The sequence below is a fragment of the Penicillium atrosanguineum genome (assembly GCF_028827265.1).
Source record: "Penicillium atrosanguineum strain IBT 20685 chromosome Unknown utg000006l_segment0_segment0, whole genome shotgun sequence".
Lineage (NCBI taxonomy): Eukaryota > Fungi > Ascomycota > Eurotiomycetes > Eurotiales > Aspergillaceae > Penicillium > Penicillium atrosanguineum.
The window spans coordinates 2,234,213-2,250,173 of NW_026623138.1; the positions used below are offsets into that span (position 1 = coordinate 2,234,213).

The 15,961-nt window shown below is 49.1% G+C and overlaps 6 protein-coding genes across 6 annotated transcripts; 3 read left to right on the forward strand and 3 right to left on the reverse strand.

Moving 5' to 3' along the window:
• Positions 1-946: 946 nt before the first annotated feature.
• Positions 947-2,341, forward strand: N7443_007994 (DUF2841 domain-containing protein; the record flags this gene model as incomplete). The annotated part of the gene is made up of 4 exons (XM_056888050.1): positions 947-1,091; positions 1,151-1,690; positions 1,764-1,847; positions 1,896-2,341. The coding sequence occupies 4 exons, from the start codon at positions 947-949 to the stop codon at positions 2,339-2,341; spliced, it is 1,215 nt and encodes a 404-aa protein (XP_056739741.1).
• A 1,272-nt stretch (positions 2,342-3,613) lies between these two features.
• Positions 3,614-5,838, forward strand: N7443_007995 (arylsulfatase; the record flags this gene model as incomplete). Its single annotated transcript, XM_056888051.1, has 7 exons — positions 3,614-3,679; positions 3,730-4,038; positions 4,114-4,280; positions 4,339-4,827; positions 4,890-4,903; positions 4,964-5,051; positions 5,109-5,838. 7 exons carry the CDS (start codon positions 3,614-3,616, stop codon positions 5,836-5,838), a joined length of 1,863 nt encoding a protein of 620 aa, XP_056739742.1.
• Positions 5,839-6,234: 396 nt separating this feature from the next.
• Positions 6,235-7,386, reverse strand: N7443_007996 (zinc-dependent alcohol dehydrogenase; the record flags this gene model as incomplete). The annotated part of the gene is made up of 3 exons (XM_056888052.1): positions 6,235-6,267; positions 6,324-7,301; positions 7,348-7,386. 3 exons carry the CDS (start codon positions 7,384-7,386, stop codon positions 6,235-6,237), a joined length of 1,050 nt encoding a protein of 349 aa, XP_056739743.1.
• A 314-nt stretch (positions 7,387-7,700) lies between these two features.
• On the reverse strand, positions 7,701-9,707 carry N7443_007997 (DUF4246 domain-containing protein; the record flags this gene model as incomplete). Its single annotated transcript, XM_056888053.1, has 4 exons — positions 7,701-8,279; positions 8,330-9,398; positions 9,454-9,530; positions 9,576-9,707. The coding sequence occupies 4 exons, from the start codon at positions 9,705-9,707 to the stop codon at positions 7,701-7,703; spliced, it is 1,857 nt and encodes a 618-aa protein (XP_056739744.1).
• A 563-nt stretch (positions 9,708-10,270) lies between these two features.
• N7443_007998 (5'-methylthioadenosine/S-adenosylhomocysteine nucleosidase family protein) lies at positions 10,271-11,359 on the forward strand (the record flags this gene model as incomplete). Its single annotated transcript, XM_056888054.1, has 1 exon — positions 10,271-11,359. The coding sequence occupies one exon, from the start codon at positions 10,271-10,273 to the stop codon at positions 11,357-11,359; it is 1,089 nt and encodes a 362-aa protein (XP_056739745.1).
• Positions 11,360-11,682: 323 nt separating this feature from the next.
• Positions 11,683-13,268, reverse strand: N7443_007999 (aldehyde dehydrogenase family protein; the record flags this gene model as incomplete). The annotated part of the gene is made up of 2 exons (XM_056888055.1): positions 11,683-12,804; positions 12,972-13,268. 2 exons carry the CDS (start codon positions 13,266-13,268, stop codon positions 11,683-11,685), a joined length of 1,419 nt encoding a protein of 472 aa, XP_056739746.1.
• Positions 13,269-15,961: the final 2,693 nt, after the last annotated feature.

Genomic DNA, 15,961 nt, shown 5'->3' on the forward strand with positions numbered 1-15,961 from the left:
TGATTCGCAAGACTGTACTTTCTCCGCTCTATTGGCTGATCTCTCGATCTGATACATCAACTTGGCTTCGGTCAAACCCCTGAGAAGTCGACTTGTACGGAACTCTACGCCCTCTGTGGCTAGTGCCAGCGGATCCTAACAGCTTGAAGATCCCGACCCCATTATTTGATCAAGGAATTTGGGGATAGGCTCGGATTAGACGCGTTTCAGTGATGACACAGGGGAACCGTAGCCCTACTCGTATAATCTGTCAGTGCGCGAGGACTAGAACCTAGAATCTAGAGCCTAGGGCCTACTCGAGGAAATGCACTGGCGATCTGATCGCACAGATGCAGGCCCAAAGAATCGCAGCTTATTGCCACCGGCTCAGCTCCGTCGATATTCCTTTTTCCTTGCATAACCAGCGCCCGCCGATTCGCATCGTCAAGGAACCATCGTGTGGAGCCGTGGAGGGTACTTTGGAGATGTCCGGATGACTCTCGCATACATAATCTATTCGCGCTCCCGGCCGATGGACCCGGACTCGATCTACATCGGGTAGATGCGTTTTGATCCCAGTCTCCCCTGTCCCGAACTTTCGATCGGAGCAGATATATCAGTTCTATTTATTCTAGGGGTCACTGCCCCACGTATTTGACCCAGAGTACCTTCCACCTAGGCACGCTTCGTCGGTCACGCGTGTACAAGTTCTTGACTTCTCCCGAGGTCGCTCGAATATCACATCGCACCTCAAGACCTTGATTGTACCCTGATACGATAACATGGACATGAGTCGCCCTCTTCTCAGCTCGAGTGAGGGACACGAACGAAGACATTCCGACTCCGCGGTGCCACAGGCCAGCCTGGTAACTATCATGTTATACAATGTCTGTGATGGTTCACTGACAGCCTGCTGAAGGAAACCCCGAGTCCAAATGCCGCCATTCAACACTCCCACTTCGTCATTATGTACATTGACGACGATGGAAAGCTTCAGATCCGCACATCAGATTCAATTGCGGGCTGCGGCGGCGCTATCTTCACACCAGAAGTGACTGACCGCTTCATGGAGATGACAGCCCCGAACCCTCAATCAAATATGCAGTTTGCTCGTGAGTGCCAAACTCGATCAACGTGATGTTGAACACAACCAACGCAATTTTGTGAGCAGAATCTAGCCAAACGTCTTCATCATGGGGCGTGCAACCCTCACCGGAATGGTTCAACACCGGCCAAACCCGACCAGCCGAAATGATTCCGTGCGAATGGCAATCCAACCAAAGCCGACGAAAGCGACGCGACATGAAGCGAACAGGAATGGTTCGTCCGCCCCCCAAAGCCGCCTCGCCTCCTCCTACTCCGTCACCCGGACGCACTATTCTTCGAGTCGGGAATCAAGATCTGTTGCGACGATACTATGAAAAGGCTTTTGAGGATTTCCAACAACTGAACTGTCGCGCCATTGCCAAGTCGTACATCAAGCTTGTTGAGCCTCGGAAACAGGTACATTTCCCATACAACGGACGCAAAGTGATTGCAGGCGTATCGCAACGGGTTGATCCTGAGATGACCAAACCTGGATGGTGGCCTGCCGGTGTCTTGCATCGAGAACCAGACCATCTTCTTAAGCGAGGTAAGTCACGATACTTAGGCGATAAGGTCTCCGAACTAACTAAAGAGAAGACCGACTACGACTGCTCGTTCACATCTTGTGCGAAATGAAAGACAGCCACGGCGTGACAGCGGACAAGCTGCGTGAAGCCGGTCAGGATGTGCGGCGTCAGATCAGCCCCCCAACCGACTGCAGGTCCTCGATGAGATATATTTTGTGCGTCAAATGGAAGAGCGTTTCCTAAATGGGGAAATTGGTAAGTCATTCCACACTGACTGGAAAATACGAAGCTAATCAACAACAGACGCGAACACATTGGTCCAAGTGACCCAAACCCATCTTCCCGACGTGATCTACCAAGAGGACGAGCTGTCTTCCGGAGTCCACGCCGCACCCGCCATGTCTCTTGATGACGAGGACGACAACGACAACGACCAACTCTCAGGTCAAGACTCCCAGCTTGACGAAGCCGACTCATACCCCGTTGGCAACCAAATGCCCCCTTCTCCCTCGCCCTCTACAAGCCAATCCAGCGGACCACACAGCCCGACTGCTAGCTTCAGCTCATATCCAATGGGTATGGCACCACAAATGATGCCGCAGGGGTCCCCAACCGCTCACAAATCAATGGCCGCCGACCAGGGTTACATGTCCGGCTATTACGGCCAACAGTTCATGCCTACCGAGAAGCCTCCTGCCTTCTGGTCTGGCATGTCTCATGTACCACACGTGCCACATTTCGGATACTAATACTTGGGTTTCTGGGGTTGGGAGTTGAGATATTGGAGTTCATTTTCCGCTCTGGTTTGAAGGGCACGACTCACGAACACGAAATTAAGTCTTTTTCCGGGGGCGGCTCAAGTGATTGTATTTTTGGAGCGAATTGTATATCGTTGTTCGATTTTTTATTATCTTGGGAAATATGAAGCGACAGTTTTCAAGATTTTGGAAGTCGGAATCATTCGTATATTAGATGGGCTATAGAGTTCCATGGTAAGATCATCAATGGCATTGTTCTTACTACCTGAGTCAGTCTAACTAAGACCCTCGAAATATCCAAGGGAAATTATCCTTCATGCATGGAATAATCGAACCTGGGACGAATGCCCGGACACCACTTACAACGCTCGGCTGCCTTCCGTCTTTTGTCGGAACTCGGCGTTGGCTCAGCACCGAGGAAGTAAGGGATAGAAGCACTGCCCATCTAATGAAAAACAGGAAAATGGCCTCCTGAAATTTTAGATTAGCAGTAATTAATCAATCAATTGACAGTATCACATCGTAACGGATTGAATAAGGCATCCACGCAGTCCCAGTGGCATTCTTCCACATGGGCGAGTTTCTGCTTGCTTCACCTGAGCAACCAATGTATTTGCCAAAAGCTCATTATGTTAAGCGGGACGTAGGAAAAGAGTCAATTGGGTAGCTCTGCAATTCTATGAAGCCCTGGGCTCGAACAACTATAAAGATGAAGTATCCCATCCTCACAGGATTGGTCAAGATCACACCAAAGCGGCCCATGTCACCCTAGAGAAGAGAAATATGGAGATCGTCGAGGACTCAGATGAGCACCATGCCTATTTTCTTGCGGGATGACCGGGATGCCTTGATTTTATAGCAAAACGCGTTTCTGTTTCACGGAGAATTGACAGCACCTAGAAAAGACGGGTCCGTCGCGCGGAACCCCACACCCCAGAGTGCATCATTTTAGCACAAAAGCACGGAAGCCAAGGCCAGTGACAGTGGACCTGAGCTGTCGTAATCGGCCTCGCCAGGAGTAGAGTCCTAGTAAGCTGAGGCGTTCCGAGCGAGGCCCCACTCTCGCTCGGATTTTAGTAGCATCGGATTGGACTGAGTGAAGCTATGAAGTGGAGCGGCTCTAGATTACTCCGTGAGCTTGACTCGCTTCCTATCGATCTTCTAGGCGGGGAGCTTTAAGTACAACCCCTCCTTCTTTTTTGTCCGTGGGGCTTCTTTATATTCCGTTGTCAATTCCACAGGAAAGGATACGCGAATCTGAACATGGGCAGCGATTCTAACGCGACGGCCCAACGGCCTAACTTTCTGTTTATACTGGCTGACGATCTGGTACGTTATTCGATCGCAATCTAGAGGACCAATCTAAAGCTATCTAATAGGGGTTTTCAGATGTCGGCTGCTATGGAAGCGAAATTAAAACGCCCCACATTGACCGATTGGCGTCTGAGGGAATTCGTATGCTCAACCACCATGCCGCTGCCGCTTGCTCGCCCACGCGCGCAATGCTTCTCAGCGGAACCGATGCTCATCTCGGTGGACTCGGGTGCCTCATTGAGCACAAACACAGTCAAGTAGGCTCCAAGCGATGGGGTGGCAAGGCTGGGTATGAAGGGTATCTCAATCAAGACGTGGCAACGCTTCCTGAGCTTTTGGGTGACAATGGATATTTCACTGCCATGTCTGGAAAGGTGTGTGTTGTTGCTAATGGTCCCATTTCTTGGGCCATGTGAGCTTTTCGTGAAACCAGAAGCTGATGGAAACAGTGGCACCTGGGACTTCGGGCAAGTCAAGGCCCGTGGGAGCGTGGGTTCCAGCAAGCCTTTGCTATGCTTCCCGGATGCTGTAACCACTACGGCTGGGAGCCCGTTCAGGAGCGATTCCCTATGGGAGGCTCTCCTGTTCATGTGGAGAACGGAAGCAAAGTTGATATGTAAGTTCTCATTGCAGGGTCTTTTTACATTCCCATTTTGACGAAGGTTGTTATACAGTCAACCCAATAAGACGGAGGACCCCAAGGGCTTTTACTCGACGGAATACTACACTGACCAACTAATTCGGTACTTCGATGGGAGATCGGAGGATGACAAGTCCAAGCCATTCTTTGCATTCTTGCCTTACACCGCACCTCACTGGCCTCTGCAGTGTTCGAAGGAAAAGCGCGACAAATACAAGGGCGTCTATGACGAAGGACCGTACGCCTTGCGAGAGCGCCGTCTCGCAAAACTTGTCGAGATGGGAATTGTGGACAAATCTGTTATTCCTCATAATGTCGAGACCACCACAGTGAATTCTGGTGAGTGGGCGGACCTTACGCCCGAGGGAAAGAAGCTGTCCAGTCGGGCGATGGAGACGTACGCGGGAATGGTGGACACGATGGACGAGAATATTGGCAAGGTGATCGAATACTTGAAGAAGACTGGAGAGTACGATAATACCTTGGTTGTCTTCATGAGTGATAATGGAGCCGAGGGAGCTTCGTGAGTACATTACTTTCCGGTGTCAATGTACGGTTTACTGACCAAAGGGTGCGACTTTACAGACTGGAGGCTATTCGTGAGTTTCCATAACATCACGCCCATTACAGAGTAGCAGTACTAACTGAATAATCTACAGCCGTCATGGGAAATAGGATCGTGAATGCCATTCACGAATACTACGACAACTCCTATGAAAACCTTGGATCCTTTGACTCCTTCAGCTGGTACGTTGCTCATGCTCTGCAGGAATCGGATGACAAACGCTAATCCCTCCGCGTCAGGCTCGGACCGCTGTGGGCGCAGGCCTCCACTGCCCCCTCAAGACTATTCAAATCCTACCCGTCTCAAGGAGGTATCCTTGTCCCTTGCGTCATAAAGCCACCCACCAACACTTTCCTGTCATCTTACACGGCGGGGTCGTTCAACCGCTCTTTCTCAACCGTTATGGACTTTTTGCCTACCTTCCTTGACCTGGCAGGTGCCCCCGCTCCCCCTGCTTTAGAAACGAACCCTTCAGTTCGCAAAATGGCAACATTCCGAGGCAAGGAGGTCCACGCCATACGGGGTAAATCATGGGTACCGCTGTTTACCCAAGGAAAGAAGGTCGAGGAAGAGGAAATGTGGCACATCCATTCCTCGTCCGAGCCCGTTGGCTGGGAGCTTGTCGCGCGGGCTGCTATGAGGAAAGGGGATTGGAAGATTGTGCACATTGCGAAAGCTAACGGAGGTGTCGGGGTGAACGATGAAGGGTGGGAACTGTTCAATGTTGTCGCAGACCCTGGTGAGACCAAGGACCTGGCGCAGGAGCACCCGGATAAGCTGGCAGAATTGATCGCCTGTTGGGATGAATACGTGGTCGAATGTGGAATTGTCTGGGGAGAATCCGCTGTAGCACCGGGAGCGAGCCGCGAGGATGCGCCGGAGCTCTGGCAGGATGAGACGGAGCTGCAAAGCTCATGGATGGGTGCTGGTCAGGGGAGAATGCCCCGCCTATTGCCGGTGAGTCAGTGATCCATAGAACCTAGATATCCTAAATACATGTATCATCTTCTATATATTAGCAGGTGTAGCGACATTGAATCTCATATTCCTATTATCGTTGTTCCATGTCTCAACGAAGAGGTAGAAGCCTCAAGGTGTTCTACCGGGTAAGAAGGTGGGTCAAGGCCATCGGCCGAGCCGAAGACACCATTCTACTTCAAGCGAAGGACATTACCCCGAGCGAACTTTGAAACAGCACAAAAGAAGCTTCATTTGATTTCTATTGTCTAATTGCTGGAGAATCAATCACGACATCTGTGCGCACCTTTGCGAATTGATTATTTGATATTCACATGGGCCTACGTTGTTATAGAGAGTATGGACAGATCAATTGAACTAAAGTACACGATCTACCGCGTTCATCATTCATTCGAGCTTAACAACATATTTGGCCGTCATCTGGAATCAATCAGCTTCGTATCTCCATGTTTTGGGTTGAGGCTGGAGCAACTCACTTCGCCCGTGGCTATACGAGGCATCAAGCTCGGAACTTCTTCCAAACCAATAACTTCGACATCTGGTACCACCACGCCTCGCTGCACGAACTGCAAAGCCTGTCCAATATCCTGTTTGGATCCGACCATGGAGCCGATTACTCTAATTCCATTATCGATGAACTGCAAGGGGTGGAATTGGATTTTGTCTGGTGGAGTCGGGATGCCAACGCACACGAGGGTACCGAGCGGAGCAAGCATGTCGAAGGCATCCTGATAGGCTTTGCTTGACCCAGCTGCAACAATAACAGCTGCAGCACCTTGACCATCAGTAGTGTCCTTTACGGCCTGGGCAATTTTTGCGTGCTTGAAAACATCCAGATACGCCTCTGCATGCTGACGTAGACAATGGTCCCCCTTCTTATTACCAGCGTCAATAGCAAGCACCCGGTAGCCCATCGCACGAGCATATTGAATACACATTGCACCAACTCCACCGCCAGCACCAGAGATGACAACCCATTGACCTGGAACAGCGCCACAAATTTTAAGTGCCCTGTACGCAGTTACACCGGCACACATAATGGGGGCGAGCTGCTCATCAGAAAGGCCCTCGGGCAAGCGCATCATACTCCGGAATGGAACAACAGTATACTGCGCGAGCGTACCATCAACAGCTCTTCCAGAATGAACTTGCTTCACACATCGCATTTCTTCTCCGTGTAGACACATCGCGCAGTCTCCACAACTATCTCGGACCCATGATACACCGACCCGGTCACCGATTTGGACAGACTTTTCGTCGACGCTGATACCTGTCTTCACGACTCGACCGATTCCCTCGTGTCCGAGGATCTGGCAACATGGACCGAGTTTTCCTGATGCGAGAGCGATATCGGTTCCGCAGATACCGGTCACTGATAGTTTTACCAAGAGTTCTGTTGGGCCTAGCTTTGGTAAAGGAAGAAACTTGATTTCAAACCTTGGCTCATCACCTTGCTAGAATAATATTAGCTTGTTTGTAGCAAGATGCGGGTTATCTTACCTGGACAACAGCGGCCTTTTGAAGTTCAGGGGTCGCCATGTAAATGATTGAGAGGCACCGTGGGAACGACTTCCGTGGCGAGTCTGAGACTCTAATGGGAATCAAGTGAAGTTCAATGACTATCAAACGGTCAACAAGACGAAATCACTTGCGCACCGTTTTCTTCCGTCTACAATGAAGCTTTCGTGATCTTTCTAAGGTTATTGTGGAGGTATTATTCCGCTCCGGAGCCCCACCGTGTGTAAATACCCCGCCAGGGAGTTAAAATGATCTTTGATTTGTTTTGATTGGAACATGTTCGGCCATTTAGGTCGTTATGAATTGAATTAGTTTGTCACACCTCGTAGCACACTTTAGTGCTCGCAAAGACTGAATGATCCTTGCTCGAAAGCAGAATTGCGTTTCTCGTCACTGAGTCCGCGCTCCTTCATGAGCTCCAGTCTGTAGGACTTGGCCTCCTCCATGGTCATTGTTGGGTTGACAGCTTCTTCTGAAACACTCCGTAGTTCTGCTGAAATGTTCTGGGGTGCCTTTTTGTTTCGTCTCCAGTCCGCTCTCTGCGGAGGAACGTTAGCGGAAGAAATAATTCGTGTATGAGGATCCACAAGGAACAGCGCAAGGATCTTCCGATGGCCGGGCTTAGAATGATCGTCCAGGGAGAACGAAGAAACTTGATGCTGAAGAGTGTTTGGAAACGTAATAAGACGGCCTTCCTTAGAAGCCACGCTGCCAAGTGTTTGCGTGATTGAGCCATCATTATATCCATCAATGTCTTCAGGGAACTTATAGACCTGTTGGAGGAAGATGTGGTGACCTTGCTCGTACATGAGATCTTCAAAGTCATCTAATGCACGATGGCGGAAGGCCAATGAGCTGGGAGTGATATTTTCAGAGTCGTAGTAATAGATTGCGGATGCAGCGATGCGTTCATTCTGGGTGGATTAACGGAAATGAGCCGACCAAAGGATAGATCGGGACTTACAAGTTGACCCTCTATGTGCCAGGTACCTCCTTCATAGTGTGGCCTCTCGGGTGATAATTCGATATTCGCTAGCTTCACAACCACTTGAAACCTTTTGTTTGGAAAGTGTTTGTTGAAGTTGACGACCTTCTCGTCTTGTGAATCTCTGATTCTAAATTCCCCTGGCTCAGGAAGTTTTATTTTAAGAGAATCGTACCACAAATTCCATTGTTGCTCATAACACTTATCGCCATTGTCATCAATGTCCTCTGGATTCCACACCGGCTCGGGATCGCTACCTTCTTCGTATTCGGACTCTTTGAACTCGATTCTCTTGTCATACCAACCTCTTCCGCTCAGGGATTTCTCCCAAAGAGGAAATACTTGTGCGAGAATTTTCTCCACAACATCATATAGCGCCCGGTGGTCGACTGGATGAGCATTGTTGATGTAAGAAAGAACTCGGCACCCGCCGTCTTTAGCGATTTTCACGTCGCAGGGTAGCCACTGGAACTTTGTGCTGAGCTCAGGTGGATGCGAGTGTCCGTGCGTTTGGAGAGAGAAAGGAGAATGTTCGTCTGGCCAAATAATAGATTCCTCTCTCGACGGGCTAGGAAGCAGTTCACCGTCTCCAATGCTGTCTAAACAGTCATCAAGACCGATAATACGGTCGCGGAGGACGTGGGTTCGATTATAAATAACCGGGAAGAGCGAAGGGTGGACCAAATCGACGACTTTGTTGTCCGAGTGGGGATGATAGTCTTTTGCGTCTTCTGGAACGTTTCCAAGGGGAGCCACTGCCTCTTTCAAGGAAGCTTTTAGGTCACTAGAGATGACACTGTCAGATTTCAAGACTCCATCATCAAAGACTTCTACGAAGCCACTCTTTTCTAGGATGCCGGCCTTCCATTGTAGCTCCTTGATAATCCAATCCATCATTTTAGGCGTCGCATCCTCTCCGCTTTCAGCAACTTCTTCACGCCATTTGGTGGTGATATGCTCATTAAAGACCTTGCGGTCCCATTCAGGTTTATCTGTAATGATGTTCATGAGTTGCATCATAACAATCTCTCGGTGCGTGACGAGTCGACTAGAGGGTTGAGTCAATACAAAAAGTTCAAGCTTGACCGTGGATTCAACCTTACTCGAGACTGCCATCTTCAACATGATTTGGGTCCAATGCATTCGGAAACCCCTCCATGTACTCATATACTACATTAGTCTGTGTTTATTAGCAACAGAAGTACCGCAGAAGAGGCCGTCTTACTTGTGGCCGGAAGTTTAAAGGCGCATTGAATCCTGGAATTGGAATCTCTGACCAGTCTCCGATGGAATTCAGTGCTTGCCTAGTAGAGAAGGCGCGCTGTTGTAGCCTCAGAAAAGATCGGCACCGGAGCATCGTGGATCGCGAATTTTGAGGTTTCGCGGAATCGCTCAGCCCCAGGCAGCAGATAAAGTAGATAACGCTAGTTAGTCACGTATCGGGTTTACGTGAATCCGATCGAGGACTGTATCACAAATAACAAATTCATGGTCGTGTAACGACACGGTCGACCGCGGATTTAAGAGAGGATGCCGCTTTGGTGGATCTAACCAGGTCCTACCGTCCACGCAATTGGGAACTCGATCTAAGCGCTGCCCGAGCAAAATGACGACGCAGTCGTTCCACAACCAGTCTCAATCAGTATATAACCGTCGTTAAAATCATGAGACTCGCTAATTTTCGGTCGGCATTATGACAAGTCGATATATATGCAATTTATATTACGTGTTTTAGTACGGCACGGACCGAACAGTGCGTGAGGCTGAAAAGCGAACGCCTTTTCCCGCCCTTCCCCTCCCTCCCTTTCGCCCCTTAAAGGACACCGTTACCGATTGTCCGTTACCGATTGTCCTGCTTACAAACTACGACTTTCTCCTTACTTCGTTGGCGATTTCACTGGTTGTCCCTGCGGCTTCGTGATGTCTAATCCGGAGGACTATACTGTTGGTTGGATATGCGCTATCACCACTGAATATGTTGCCGCCCAAGAGTTCCTGGATGAGAAGCACGACGGCCCCGCATATCTACCGCCCCATAGCAAAAACGATTACACCTTGGGAAAAGTCTGGAATCATAACGTGGTTATCTCCGTTTTACCTATTGGGGAATACGGCACGTCCTCGGCGGCTCGAGTGGCAGAAGATATGATGCATAGCTTTCCGAATATTCGCATTGGCTTGATGGTCGGTATCGGTGGCGGCGTACCAAGCCGAAAACATGATATTCGCCTTGGGGATATCGTGGTCAGCATTCCTCGCAATGGCCAGGGTGGTGTCCTTCAATATGACTTTGGCAAGACGATTCAGGGCCAAAGCTTTCAGCCGACGGGTTTTTTGGACCAACCACCTACCATCCTTCGCTCAGCAGTAAATGGACTCGAGGCCCAATACGAGAGCGAAGGGCACCAACTGGATAACGCGGTTGACAGAATTCTTGAGAAAAAGCCGCGACTACGGAAAAAGTATCAGCGCCCAGATCTAGCCAGTGATCAGCTATATCGCAGTCAGATTATTCATCCTGCAGGCAACGATTCACCTTGTGCTTTAAGTTGCGGCGACGATCTATCTTGCTTAGTCGCGCGACCGCCACGCACCGAACATGACGACAATCCAGCGATTCATTACGGACTAATCGCCTCGGCTAATCAGCTTATGAAAGACGCATCTATTCGAGACAAGCTCGCTGCTGAAAAGGATGTTCTGTGCTTTGAAATGGAAGCAGCTGGCCTGATGAACCACTTTCCTTGCCTTGTCATCCGAGGCATCTGTGACTATGCCGACTCGCATAAGAACAAAGCGTGGCAGGGGTATGCTGCTATGGTGGCAGCAGCGTATGCCAAAGATCTTTTGCGCCGTATTGTCCCCCAGATGGTGGAACGTGAAGCTAAAATTGTCAATATTATCAAGGAAGGGGATCACCATACGCATGTCGTGTTTGGAAACCAGAACCGTGGCTTCCAGGTTGGCGTGAACAATGGACCTATCAACGCGAGCTTTGGGGGCAAGTGATAGTTATGGCTATTATGTACCAATGTGGCTGAATAGATATAGAATACCGACAAAGATAGCCTAAATCAACGAACATATAGTGTGAATCTGCGATCTTATATGCGGTTGCTATGATTGCAATTATCAATGGGTATACTTGGATAAAAACACCATAAAACAACCCCACGTAATGCTTCCGAAATGCATTGAGTTGGGTAACTTACTAGTAACAGACAGGCCTCATGGGCGGCAGATGCTTATCAGACTGAGATCAGCCTACACTAAAACCTTAATTGAGGCATGCCCATCAAATAACAAGGTGAAAAGTCAACGGTATATTGCTTCTATTTGTAGATGTGGATTGACTGTGTGTTACAGTAGGACAAAAGACCTTGCCGACCCCGTTCACCCCCTATCCCACTCTGTTTATGTCCGGAGAAGTAAGCGGCTGGATTTGGCTTTTCAGAGCTGTTGATCCAGACTGAACCGGCTTCCAATTGTCGACCAATTGACAAAGCACGAGTTGAATCTTTCGACCAGACGCAGGCTCCGAGTCCTACATCAGTGTCATTAGCACGCGTGATGACCTCCTCTTCGTCCTTCCAGGATAGGATGGGGATGATCGGGCCTGTGACATGAGTGTTAGAAAATAAATCGTCCAGTAAATGAGACCGTAGGTAAGTCTCACCGAATTGTTCCTCTCTCACAATCCGAGAGTCATCGGGTGGGTTATCAACAACAGTTGGTTCTATAAACAGACCATTGGGCGATTGATTTTGACCTACGAGGATATTGCACCCCGTAGCCTTGCAATCCTCAATCAATCCCTGAACAATAGCATGTTGCATCTGGTTTTGCATCGGACCAAAAATAGGAGGTGCTATAGTGGGCTGTTCCGTGAACACCTTCGCCGCTTCCACGAAACGTTGCAAGAATTCTTCACGGATGCTTTCGTGGACGTAAACACGCTTTGTCGCGACGCACATTTGACCCGCGTTGAAAAGACATCCATTCGCAACTTCAGTCGCGACCTTGCTCACGTCCACATCGGCGCAGACAATCGTCGCGTCATTGCCACCAAGTTCAAGCGTGATCCGCTTCAGTGTTCCGCTGGCAGCCTCCATGATCTTCTTACCCGTTTTGGTCGAGCCGGTGAAGCTGATTTTTTGAATTCCAGGGTGGGTTGTCATGCTAGCCCCTAGTGAGTTGTCGCCATTGAGGGCTTGGAAAACACCCGCGGGGACAATCTTCGTGGCGATCTCTGCAAACTTCAAAATACTGTATGGAGTGAAGGGAGATGGCTTCACGATAATGCAATTACCCGTCACTATAGCTGCGGCGACCTTGGCAACTGCGAGGACTAGTGGGAAATTCCATGGACATATCGCTCCGACAATACCCAGTGGAGTGTGCGTTTGAACGATCTGCACAGTGTCGTCTTCGTGGACTATTTCATCAAAGATTTCCTGAGATGCTTCACCACATGATCAGCTGTTTGCAATAGGGATGAACGGAGGTCTAGGTACCATTGTACTCGAGAAAACCGATGCTATGATCAATTTCCAACCCGCCCATGAATGCCTGTAATCAACTCAGTCATCCAATTAATCCCAATGAATTACTTCTCTCTTACGGATTTTCCGGTTTCCTTTGAAACAATTGTCGCCAGAAACTCTTTCTGCTCGCGAAGTGCATCCACCAGCTGCAGTAAGGCGCTTTGTCGTTCGGTGACCGGCTTCTTGGACCATATAGGAAATGCATTCTGAGCCGCAGTGACCGCAATTTGCAGCTCTTCTGAGCCTGCAACCGGAACGTTCCATAGGGGCTCGTTGGTTCTCGGGTCCTTGCAACAATCCAGCTTCTTCCCCTCTAACAGCTTGCCGTCCACAACGTGGGCGAACTTCAAAGTCTGGAGCTCGTTGGGGCTCATTTTGTGCAGGATGGAGCTCAAATGAAGTCGAGGAAATTGTGTCTCGCCCGCTGTTCATGATCAGAATGACGAAGACTTTTAAGCCCGGGGGTACCGGTACCTCGGCGGGGATCTGCTGTTATCGTCGGTACTAGTGGAGACTATACTCACCTAGGTGTAGCGGGATATTATCTCTGCGGGGTCGGGGTTATCTTAACCGCTAAATGAGCTGGGCTTGCATTACCGGTGTTGCAGTTTGAGTGCGATAGGCGCTTCCTGTGTCTTGACAGGGGGATACGGGGCCTTGAAGTTTATAACGCAAGAAGTGATCAGCTTCCGTTTCCCGCTAATATGGGACAACAAATGTTGTTCAACATCAATTGTTGACTATCATGACATTTTCATGTTGTTGAACTGAGCTATGAGTTGCCTGACTTGCCCCATGTCAGTTTGGTCATATTTACCAAGAGTGCGCTTGGCAACACCGTTATTTTCACCAGCATCCGACCGTATGTCTTCCAACAAAACATTGCATAGCAGCCAATACTCCGAAGCACTTTTCATAAAACCATCACGCCTCCATGACTCCCCAGATCCTCCGTCGCCATTGCCGTCGTCCAGGTTGGATAGGACATGCATCTGGTCCCATGCAATTTTCCAATTCCTCATCCCATGTTCAATGTTTTCAAAAGCTATCGGGGGTGCAAGAGCATTCTGAAGCTGGTATATGGACACGCATAAAGCTAGTTTGAGTCAGACGGCCCGTTAAATAAAGAGGAGCTCAACCTTATCTTGTCTCTTACCTGAGATTATCACAAACATGTTCAGCAGTCCAAATTGGGTGTATGCATCCCCAAGGTAAATCTGATTGTCAGGCTGGCAAATTGTCTCAATAGCGGCGGATACGGAAGGTTGATGCAAGATCCCATCAGCCCATTTCTTCAGATGCAAGAAACACTCGTCAGCCGATCCGGCTTGGAAAGCAGCCTCAGGACAATTGATGTGCATCTCTAACTCTGGTCCAAAGATCCGAGGCGGAGTATTATGGAAGATAACGAAGGCTGTGTCAAGTAAAAAGACATAGCTAAGTGTTCTAGTAGCTTGTTAGTGGCCAGGCTGTGGAGAATGGGATAGTTCCTACCGAATAGTTTCTTCCTTCTGAATATAGGCTTGCCAGTCAAACTTTGATGCATCGTTCATGAGCCAAAACGACTGGTGAATGGCAGATCCTGGCACAAGGTCTCTTGCGACCTTTATGAGTGTGAGCCATTGACACTCGACATTTGATAAACGATTGACTTACTGCCACTACCGTACTATATCGACGACGTCGAATCCGTCGTTGGGTAATTTCCGAACCCTCCCAGTTCTGGAAAAGGCAAACAAAAAATGCCGCTTGTAAAGCTTCCAGCTTGCGTGGCTTCCCGTCTAGGGTTTCATTCACACGGGGGTCGAGATACTCTTCTTGAAGTAATTCGTCATCGAAGACCATTTCTTCCACGGCATCGAACCATATTTCGGCATTTCGATTGTCCTGCTTGTTTGGTAAAATGCAAGATCCGATAATTGCCATCGATGCTAACAATATAGGAGAGGCATTGATGGCGTCGAAGGAGGGTTTGTGTACAATCGGACAATTTGGATACCATGAAACCCAAAAAGCTTCAAGGCATCTGCAAAGATTTGGCGGGGAGAAGAAGTGAAAGCACATTTTCTCCATAAGTGAAGACCATTCCAGTGTTACTGGGCTCCGTCTCGGCTTGTGGCGAATCGTCTCTTTCAGCCTCGTAACTATTTCCTGAGTATTGAATGCCAGAGGATGAACAGCCCATTCGTGAAAAGGATCCACTGCGCCATTTCGGGGCCCTTTCAGATCTCGGTTCATATTATAGAACATATGCCAATTCCATGCTGGGCTAGTCGGTTCAAATCCATCAGAAAACCCATCAGATTGGTCTAGAGAGAATGAATGATCTTCAAGCCCATATGAAGAGATGTCAGAGACAGACTCTGAGTCCTGTGACTCTGGCAAGCTGTGTTGCCGTTTTTGGCTGATAATCTGGCAGTTAAAACAGTTCAAAAGCCCTTTGGAACCAGTGTGCTGAGCCAGAAATTCAAACTTGCCGCAAGTAGTGAAGCTTGATTGTGATTGGACCGACATTAATTCGCACGACCAGCTAATTGCAGTTGGCGAGAGGGTTATTTCGGGCCAATCTTGAATTATCTCATAGCCTGGAGGTGAGAGTTGAGGACGGTTTATCTCATTAAATTGAGTCGAGGGAGAAGCAAAACCCACATCCAAGCAAGGAAGGTCTTTCAAATCATCTGTAAAGTGGTCCGGAGGTGCAGTGTAGTCTTGCAGGTTTCCAGGAGCAGCTTTCCTATTCTTTGAAACTGTATAAATGCATTCATGGTGCTTGAAGATGCATGTGCTGCAAGGGAGTCCGGCGTTACACGCCCTTTTCAATCTGATACACCGATCGCATGCCTTCCTCTTCTTCCCCCGGGTCCGGTGTGGAATAACTGGGATTGGAGCGCCACTCTCCAGTCGGACTTTACACGTTTTCATGTGCCGGCCCAGAGCATCACTTCAGCTTATTTAGCTTGATATATGGAAACTGTCCGGGGTGGGCTTGTACCTGCGTGTGAAGGGCCGCTCACAGAACGAACATATCACTGGGCCCCTGTTTCCATCTAGGAAGCTAAGTGGTTAG